The sequence below is a fragment of the Alligator sinensis genome, unplaced genomic scaffold (genome assembly GCF_000455745.1).
Source record: "Alligator sinensis unplaced genomic scaffold, ASM45574v1 scaffold1030_1, whole genome shotgun sequence".
Taxonomy (NCBI): domain Eukaryota; kingdom Metazoa; phylum Chordata; order Crocodylia; family Alligatoridae; genus Alligator; species Alligator sinensis.
The window spans coordinates 764,451-774,813 of NW_005842592.1; the positions used below are offsets into that span (position 1 = coordinate 764,451).

The window sequence follows — 10,363 nt, forward strand, 5'->3', positions numbered from 1 at the left end:
AGAGACTCCACTGCTAGCCCCAACCTTGGGCTTACATGTTCCCCAGGCCTTGCCTGCATCTGGCTGCTGACCACCTGCAGGTGCCTGCTAATTACCTATTAGCCTGTTTCCCTGCAGCTGTGGTGCCCTGCCTAGTCTACACAGCTCCCAGGTTGGGCTGGTTTCTCTCTTAAAGGACCAGAGAGCCTGGGGCTCTCTGTTACACCCCTGTTGCATTTGATAGCTTTGTCCTTTTTAAAAGTTAATTGATAAAGGATGATACCTCGACAGCCATTAGAAATGGAAGAAATGTGCCCTTTTCTTCCACATCCTCCCCCAACTGTAAGGTCAGGGAAATGACAGTAATCACATGCTTTGACCTTTATAAATGCAGTGTTCTGTGCGATGGCACAGGTGTTTTGAGTTAATACTTTATTCTCCAAATGTAAAACTGACATAGAATCCAGAAAAGAGAGAGACTGAACAAAAGGCCCTGGGGGAAGTGGGTACATTTTTACTTTTGGGGCAGCTCATGGTAACATTTCAGATGCTTTAACTCATAAGGGAAGGAAAAAGCTCCTAGTCTTAGAGCAATAACAGGCCTAAACTGTAGCAAGTTTTCAAACTGGGGCAAATGTCTCAATACATTACAACCTCACTTCAAACTAGTAGTTATGGCATAATATCGCTAGACTGGTTTATTGTTGGAGAAACAGTATGCGGGCAACTGCAGCAGCAGGATGCGTTATATTCTGAAGTTTAGAAGAGTAGCATCTGTACTGTGTTCACAAGCTGGTGCTAGTTCCCACTTTTGTAAAACAATCTCTGTCAGTTGGGATCAAGGGGGGAGTCTTATGGTGCTTTTGCTTTGGTATAAATCAGGAATGACTTCACTGAAGTCAAAGAGGTTGTGTTGGTCAAGCTTGTTGGGCATTTTCCAACAATGTATTTTGTAGGGGAAAAGGATCGGTTTTAATAAACCTTCCAATTAAAAAACAAACAAACAGGTTCTGAACTTTCTTCTGTGTCTGGTTCTGGCACCTTTTATGTCTTGAAACTGTTTCATTATAAAAAAGTAATTTATTTTTAAAAATCATTTCAGAATGAAACCTTTTGCTATAACTGAAAAAAAAATATTTCATCTAGTCAAAAGTGGGGGCCTTGAATTCTCTAGGGATGTCATGTTTGTTTCCTGCCTAGCTGTTAAACATCAGTTTGACACCAGAATCAGGCTCCATGTAGCCCAAGACCTTCTTATCAAAGAACCGTCGTCAACATGGATTTCTGAGCCCTTCTGCCTAGAGCATGTTTTCTAACCGCCTCAGACCTATCCCACTTTGAGGCAAGTGAGAAAATACGATTCACACATGTAACTTCCCATGAGTGTGCATTTCCATGGTCTAATTTACTTGGAGGGCAGACCCTGCAAGGTTCTGAACACTCTTAATAGCCCCTATAGATGAAGATCTGATGAAGCCCAACATCTAAAAGGCTCAACCCCTGATCTCTCTCAGCCAGATTTCTTTGGCACTGGATGGAATTGTCCACTCAAAGGTATAATATAAAATAGGAAGGACTTTCCATCTTTTCTCAGACCCCAGCACTTGGAAAATTGGCAGCCTTGTCTACTCTGAAGGTTGTCTGGTGCACCAAGCTGTCCCTTTCTCAACACGTTGATGCAGTGTCAGGCATAAGGGAATCAGAATGATATCTGGAAAGCAAAGAAGAAGCAGAACACTAAGAATAGTAAAGCACTGCGTGGAGTTTGTTCTTATTAAGATGGAAGTTAGTCTCTCAAAGTGAAGCCCATTGTATTTTGGTTCGTGCTGTCATAGCAATCATGCAGACTGTCCGCTGGGTAGCATGATCTCATTGGTGCTCCCCATCGGGTAGGTGACAATTGCTGATGAATGCACTGATTCTAGCTTTGTGGATGCAACCTGCTCACAGAGTCTCAGTTCCAGCTTGTCTGCACTCAGGTGGCTCTGCATGCTTCTGTCTTCTTTCCTGCTGGCACCATGTGACGGTTGCATACTGTGCCTCTCTGACTTCTGGCTCCTGTTTATCAGCTGGCTCAGGGTTCTGAAAATGGCAGAAGAGAATGGCCAAGAAGCTCTTTTTAAAGTTCTCATTCATAAAGGTGTAAACGACAGGGTTGTTGAAAGAGTTAAAGAACCCAACAGCTTGGACAATGGCGAAGATCATCTTGACAGTGACATCATCATATTCTTCCTCTAGGTTATCTGCGGAGCAAAGGCATGGATTAGAAAATAACCAGCCTAAGAACTGTAATATCCGCACCATGTTTCCTTTTATGTCCTTATACAGTCCCTGAGTTTATTCAACACTCATTTCCTTTCCAGTCTTCTGCATGATCACTCAGGGCCAGCTCTAATTTCTCCACATCCTACAGCTTAAAAGGTACCTAAGTGGTTGTGAATTTTGTCTTTAGTGAGGCAGACTTTTCCTGTAGCATATATAATCTGTGCATAGCTCTGCAGTATCTCTCCACCTCATTTTTTCCCAGAGGGTAGCGTATACCTCCATTGCATCCTAGTCTTAATTCTTGCCTCCATCACCGCTGCTGCATGTGCCTACAGATCTATGATGTTAAGCACTTTTTTACCAGTACTGGTTAGAAAAAGTAACCTGGCAGGAAAATTTTAAATGAAAAAAAAAAAATCAGTTAAAATTTATCACAGAAAATTTGGAGCAAGTCCCTAGCACAAAGCCAGTGCTTTGCTTAAGTCTCTCTGAATCACTGAAACTGGGACTTCAGGAGTGTATGTATGTTGTGTTGCTAGAGCTAATATCACACTGGCTAACCCCCCACAACACCCACTCATTGGAAGCAAATGCTATTGCCATGTGTTACAAATGGGGAAACTGAGACATGGGTGTTATATAATTTGACTAAGGCTATGCAGTAGCATCAGATCTGGTAGTAGAAGGTAGGAGAACCCCTCACTTCCAGGCTCTGGCCTAGTCCACTTTCCACACCACTTAAAAAGTGCAGTTGTGAGGAAACACCTGAAGTGACTGAATACTTCATTTCAGACCTATGGAGACATTCTGTGTTTCTGACATGGAATGACTATTGTGTAGTCAGGACATTTGGTAGCATTTATCATCATTGGTGTGCAAGTGAGAACCTGCTGAGTAGCTGGCAGCACATTTTCAGGGAATTTTCCTGTGCATATGTTGCACCCATCAGCTTAACTGATCCACTGTCTCTGCTGGAGTGAGGCTGGGCTGCCTCTTGGTATGTCTGTTAATCTCTTTGGGAATTTTCAGCCTTATTAGGGAGAAAAAGGTTGGGCACTCTTCTCTGCATGGGGGGAAGAGACATATTGTAAATGTTAGGCTACATTTCTCTTAGCCCTTAAAAAAGGTGGCCCAGCTCCATTAGGTCACTTGTAAATTTATTGGGCCATATTTAAATCTCAAATCACATCAGAACAGATCCACTTGTTCCATTTGTTGACCTGAGATCAGAAATAGTTCATCACTTTTTGGGCTGTTGCATTTAGCACATACGTTGAGTTTTGCTGGAGAAGTGGGTTGAAATGGTGGATTTAATCCTTTGTCACAGCAGCGACTGTGGGAGCTCCCTTATTATCCAAAATGGGAACTGAGCCACAGTATTTGGATGTGGTTTGTATGTCTACTTGTGGTTGCTTACATTGTGTTTTTGGTCTAGCTTTTTAAAAATAAACTGTTAACATTTGTAAATGGATTTAGATTCTAACCCCTTCCCTCCCTGTCACCAAAGAGGTGAAGACTGTTGGAATTTAGGCCTTTAATTCAAACCTATGTCTAAAAAACAATACTGGAAATGTTACACACTCCTTTTGACATTGCCGTTCAAATCTACTCACTGTACTCAACATGAAAAGGGGCCCAACATGCAGCGAAGAACAGCACTACAATCATCATCATCATCATTACAGCTCGTTTCTTCTTCCTGGAGGAAGCAGTTCAAAAGAATAAGTGAACTGATAAGGTGACATTTACAGTAGAGAGTAAGGGAGAATATTCAACATTTGATTGCAACATGCACCTGGATGTTCAGAGGGCTGAAGCACTCATAGGGTGATCTGATTCAAGAACAAGAAATGAAATCAAAAGGTGGACATTTTTTTTTAAAGAATGATTAAAAATCCACTTTCTTCTACACAATGAAGAATTACCCTGTGGAACTCAGCTACCAGTTACTGGAAGCAGCTCCCACCAGCCTCTTGGGGTGACAATGGCAAAGTCTAGCGTGGCAAATCCCTATCACTTCCCTACCATTTCATAGCTATCCTAAAAGCCTGTTTAACCTTCATTCATTTGCCATCAGGGTTTATATATTGCCAACTATTTTCCAGAATAGTTGGATTAAGCTATAAAGTTAGTCAGTTTGTTTCTAGTCTGATATGCATAGAAACCTAAGGACCTGATTCTGTTCTCACTAACCCTAGAGTAAGTCTGGAGGTATCCCATGATTGTGATAGAAAAATCAAGTTCCAGATGTTTACTTGGACCTTAACTAAGTTGCTCAACCAGGCTCTGGGTCCTTTCTTCTTGTGACCCTGCAACCTTCCTCCCAGCAGCTCATGGCTACTGGCTGTGTTTCTTGAGGGGGAGCTGATAAAGCTGCTCTTGCACTTGTGACACACTAAGGACAGGCTGTGCTTTCTGAGCTTGGCTCCATGGCTTTCATGCCACTTAGTTTGAGCATTGCTTCTGGGGGAAAGTGTGGGAATAGGAATCTGATGCAGTAGAAAAATTTCACAGGCATAATATGAACTAGAATGTATATTCTAGGACACATCTATTGATTTAAGCTTCCCAGCAGCCATGTGAACTATGAACACGTTAGACAGATGGAAAGACTGAGGCACAAAGAACTTACGTAGGTGTAAGATTTGGGGAAAGGAATCAATTCTTTCCCCCGCCTCCGCACTCCCTCCTGGTATTGGTATAGCACCCTGCTCTATCCAGAGTACATTGCCACAATACAAATAACAGTAAAGTAGAAGTGTGCTCTAGCACTGGCTGAAGTCTTCCAGTGACATCAGTACATGTGTTGGATCAGACCTTCCAAGACTTGTCTGAGGTGCTACTGTGAGTCAGTGGCAGAGTAATGAACTGAACAGCATTTCCTCCAGATCATACTGATGTACTTAATCTGTGACTTCTTCTTTGACATCTTGTATCAGTCATTCTAAGGAGTAAGTTTAAGGAGAAAGGCAGTTACCCACCTTGTTATTTTAGCCATTTCATGGTATTTAGTACTGATGAGTCTCCAATCCGTTTCTTGATCCATACCCAATCCTGGAGTAGAGCAGCAGCATGCATGGCAGTGAGTGGGACCAGAAACAAGGCGACCAGGATAAAGATGGCATAGACTCTATGCAGCTCAATGCTATGCCAGGACTCCAAACAGCAGACGTGGTGCCGGTTATAGAGAAAGTCGTACTTCACCTGAACCGAAGGAAAAGGTACTATTTTAGAAACTTAAGTGCAATTTTCAGGCCATATCAGATGGGGACTGGAAAATAGTCTCAAGGGAAATCACCATTAATGTGAGCAAAAATGATGATCTTACACTGATGTCTCCTTTTACCTTGAAACACCTAATAACAGTAAAAAAGGAGAAAGTTAATGTGGAGATAAGGAGTAAATTTTAGGGTTAAAAATGGCTTTAAAATCTTAGGCTTAAAAATGTGGAATTTCAACCCTGTATTCTGACAGATTGTCTCATGAGCCTGGAGTCAGGGGTATTAAGGCCAGAAGAGTTGCGTAAACCATCTAACATGAGTTTCTCTGTATTGCCATCAGTAGAATTTCACGTAGTTTCTCCTCTATGCGGCTCAATAGCTTATGTGAATATCTGCTAGCAAGAGAGATTTCTGGAGATGGAGAATCCACCAACCCCAACAGCAGTTTCTTTCTGGTAGTTAATCATTCTCACTGTTAAAAATGTGCATTTAATTCCCAGTTTAAATGCATCTGCCTTTAAACTCAAGTTGTTAGTTATTGTTCTTGCTTTTTCCTGTGGTTAAAGACCTTTTTAGTATCCATGTTTTTTCCCTTCCAAGGTAATTATGCACTATACCCAAGACATTTCTCTCTTTCTTTTTGAAAAGCTAGACAAATTAAGACTTCTTTTCCTTTAAGGCAACTTTTTGCTACCCTCAGATTAGTTCCAGGTTAATGATTAGCTCAAGCTTACACAAGTCGGGAAAAGAAGTGGGAACAGATCCCAGGAATAGACCCCCAGTCCTTTACTCATGATGGTTCGTATTTCTTGCATATTACAAGAATAGAGAAATATCCTAGTTTTGCTTGCTCTTTGCCTGCTTCTACTTATGTAATGTGCATTGCTGGTTTCTGATTGGCGTACAGTCTTTGTGAGATAAAACTTGGGTAGGCCTGTGTAAAAGAGCACAGGGTGTGCTCTGTTACTCATAGGGGCATGAGCAGCAGCAAACCAACCTGCTGCTGGCTACAATTCCAATTAGGCAGGGCTGCCTGATTGGGGAACAGGGTCCAGCTGTTCCTTATAAGGGCTGGGCCCTGAGCAGCAAGGCCAGCATTCTGCTACCAGTAGCTAGAGAGACACCACCAGCTGAACTGCTGCTCAGAACACCTTGGAGGCAAGGGCAGGAGCTATGGGGATGGCAGAAGGCTCCTGTCCTGGGTATGACAGAAAACTGCAACCTGCTGGGGAGGGATGGTCTGGTGGGGCTGCCTGTTGCGGGGTGTTCCCTGCAAATACCAAGCCAGTTGCCTCCCCAATGAAAGGTGAGTATAGGGCGCCTTATAACCCCAGCCCCTTCATCTCTGGTGGGTAGTAAAACCAAGCCTAGACTCGCTGTGAATTCTGAGGCAGGGCCCAGGTCAGGTGGAGAGAACTGAGGCAGCTCCCAGAATCACAGTCAAGCTCTGAGGTTGCACTAGGGAACTAGGAATGAGGCTCCAGGGGGGTGGGGCGCTGAGCCTTCAGGGAGCTATAAGAGAAGCTCCTGAGGTGAGGGGATAAGGAGAGGGGATTATAGCCCAGAGAGGGCAGGGGAGCCCTGATCCCAGAGTTGCTGGGAGGTTGGAGCCCCATGTGAAGGCACTGGGACCACGAGCTCCAGTGGGGAATGAGAATCCCATGTGAAACTCTGGAGCTTGGGTCTCAGTGTGAAGCACTGGAGGAACATCTGAGAGGCATGGGACATGGTAAGGGATGGTTGGAGTCATGTACATAGGCTCTTGTCATCAGGGCAAGTAAACGGGCAGCCTCCCACCTGATTAACATCTTCTAATCATTATCATCAAGGCACAGCAAGCGAGGTAGGCAGATAGTTAAACAAGTAGGTGGGCCTACATTTAGACCAGCCCCAGGATGCCCACTTGTTACAGCCTGTCACTCAGAATAGGCTGACAATCGTTTAAAACAGAAAATCAGTGGTTTGGTTTATAAGTCAATTGCTATACCAGTTAACGCGTCTTAGATAAGGAAGCCCCTAATTGCCAGAATATGAGAAGTCAGAACAATGCAAACTCTGGTAGAGAAGAAGAGTTAATTACTTATTTCAGCCCCTTTGTTGTATGTCATTAAATACAGTGACTAGAAAAAAAAACAAAAACCTTTTTAAATGTCCCAGGCATCAAGGCATTTAAATAAGCACACAAATTGGTAACATTCTTCTGGTGAAGCAGTTAAATGATTATGCAATTAGTTTCCCTTTGCAAAGGCCTTGAAGATGAAAAATGAGATATCAGTGCTGAGTAATATTTTAATGCTCTAGGCCAGAATGTCAGCTAATGTAAAATTTAAAAGGGTCATCAATTTGAGCTTGAAAGGGAGGATGACTTTAGTGAAGCGACACCATTTTATACAGGTAACAATCTGGTCCTACATATATAGCTGGAAAGGGAATTTTTTATTCCACTCTGCTGTGTAAGTAATCTAACACTGTCCAGGTCACACACATCTCTGCTGCTTAGTTAATAATCTACGTGAAAAATAATTAGCTTTATGAACTTGCAATTTGAAATAATATTTTAAGGGCTTTGGATCAATCTCTGATCTTAGTTATGCTGGAGTAAATCACTGGCGTTTTTCCAGACTTGCACTAAAAAAACAGATTTTAGAGGCCCAATTACCAGGCAGTATAGATCGTTGTTGCTCCTTTAAATCAATAGAGCTATGTTGATTTATGGCCATGGTCAACCTGGCCCATTGTTTGAACTGTGCTGAATACCCTACACAGCAGGATTAAAAGTGCAGGCAGTATAAAGCAAATGACTTCTGCTGGTTGTGAAGCACATGTTGCTCAGTGCCCTCTCCTATATGGACAAACTGAAGAGGAGGGAAAGACAAAGCAGTCTCTGACTGCTCTGGACACAGGGGCTCCAATTAACTTACAGCAGCGGGGGCATTCTTCTTTATCTACTTGATGCCACTTCCTGGGAAATAGTTCCAATCATTGTGGATCTGATTCTCTTCTCATTTATACAAGTCAGGAAATCAGGAGTAAGTTAAAAAGAGTAGAGTTACACACATGCAAAGATGGCCTGAGAACAGAACTGAAGCCTTTTACTTAACACCAGTGCTATTGGTGCTGAGTACTGGGATGGCATTTTCATACACTTGGACTGCTGGAGCTGAGCTGTAATCAGACGATGCGAATGCAGCATGGGTAGATACTGCCTTAGCTAGCTCTAAACCAGCTGGCTTGGGTACCAATGACAACATGGGATTCAGTGCATGGCTGCACTAGCTTGGCTGCATCTCTAGGTAATTACTTGGCAGCTGAAGTTTGTGTCTAAACTGCTTTGTTGCAATTGGTGCCCAACTCTATAAAGTTCACTTGAGTCTTCCCTGACATACCATTGCTCCATCATATGAAAATGTTAGATGTAGTCCTAGTGGCAGGATCTCAGACAAAGAATCTGTGACTCAAGCTGTTGAAGTATGGCACAAAGATCCGTGGCTTTTAACAATATCGCAGCATGACATTTTTTGACAAGGCATTCTTTTTTGTGATTAGGTAAGTGGCATTTACCTCCAGAGTCTGAACAATATAGCATGGGTGAGCCAACAATGAATGTGATGGTCCATACAAATCCTTTTTAAAGAAAAAGGGAAATAGTTATTTTTTTAAATGTAAATAGTTTAATATTAATCTCGAGCATTTTTAGTGTTTGCTTTTGCCAAAGGAACCAATTAGAATGAGATTGATCAAAATAACCAAAATCTTGTGATTCTAGAAGCAATTTGAGATTATTTTTCTATGCCTTACTCATGATGCAGCAGGATCTGTGTGGCTCTTTATCTCTATTTACAGGGAATTCTTTGCTTGTTGTCAGAATCAATTAATCCTTTGCAGAATAAGAAGTTAATATTTAACCAATTGCATTTTCCCTGAATGAAATTAAATGCAATTCAAGACCCCCCAGAAGTTATCACTTGAAATAGAATGAGGAAATCAGATTGAATATTGAACTTTGAGTAGAGCCAAGTCAATAGTACTTCACAACTCAAAGCAAGGTCCTGGAAGATTCTCTGTATCTTCCCTTTAGTATCTCCATTGGGGCTGTGCTTGTCTCCCTCCTAAGAATCCCCGCTGGAGGCATCCTTCTGTAACACGTCCCCTTTCACCACAGGACACTAGCTTCTCATTATTCTAGTTAGTCATTCTAAGCAAGTGTTCAGGCTTGTCCCCAGATTCTGTCCTCCCTGTTTTGTGCAAAAAAATGTGAACCCATCCTGCAAAGACAGAAGAGTCTGAGCTAAATTTAGGACTGTTGATTAGTCTATTTCATGAAGCCAAAGTTCAGTGCCTTCATGGAATATACTATTCTTTTTTTGTCTTAGTATCACAGCAAGAAAGGGGCTGCATGAATCAGCCATGATAAATACTGATATGGATACCTGATAGATAGTTTCCTTTGCCCAGGCTTTTCCACCATATGAGGATAAAAGTGGGAAGTAATCAATGGTAAGTGGAGATCAGTTTGTGGGGGAAAAGGGCAGGCTTGGGGAAAAGAGATTATTTGCATTGCTGAGTCAAGGATTTATCTGATGATGCCTTGGACTCAAAAACAAGAATTGTCATTGATTTGAGAAAATTTCTTGCTTCTGCCTTTGTAATACTGCAGAGCTCAGAAGCAGTCATACAGAGGCAGGGCTAAATTCAATGGTAGCTAATCAGCAACAGCTGCACTAAAATTGGTATGACACCGATGTAAATTTGATGTAAATGAGAGCGGAACTGGGCCCACTGAATGCATTGAAAAAGCTATTAGGGATTTAATTGTAAAACTTGTGTAATTTGGCATAGCATAGATGTTAGGGTCGGAAGGGACCTCAATAGATCATCGAGTCCGACCCCCTGCATAG

At 42.3% G+C, this 10,363-nt stretch overlaps 1 protein-coding gene across 1 annotated transcript in view; it reads right to left on the bottom strand.

Moving 5' to 3' along the window:
• Positions 1-1,923: 1,923 nt before the first annotated feature.
• The window catches only part of LOC102381670 (pyroglutamylated RFamide peptide receptor-like), a 25,788-nt gene continuing 17,348 nt past the window's right edge, over positions 1,924-10,363 (bottom strand). The window contains 4 exon segments of the mRNA XM_025214634.1: positions 1,924-2,222; positions 3,858-3,943; positions 5,226-5,247; positions 5,250-5,448. Of these exon segments, the coding sequence (XP_025070419.1) occupies positions 1,924-2,222; positions 3,858-3,943; positions 5,226-5,247; positions 5,250-5,448 (606 nt within the window).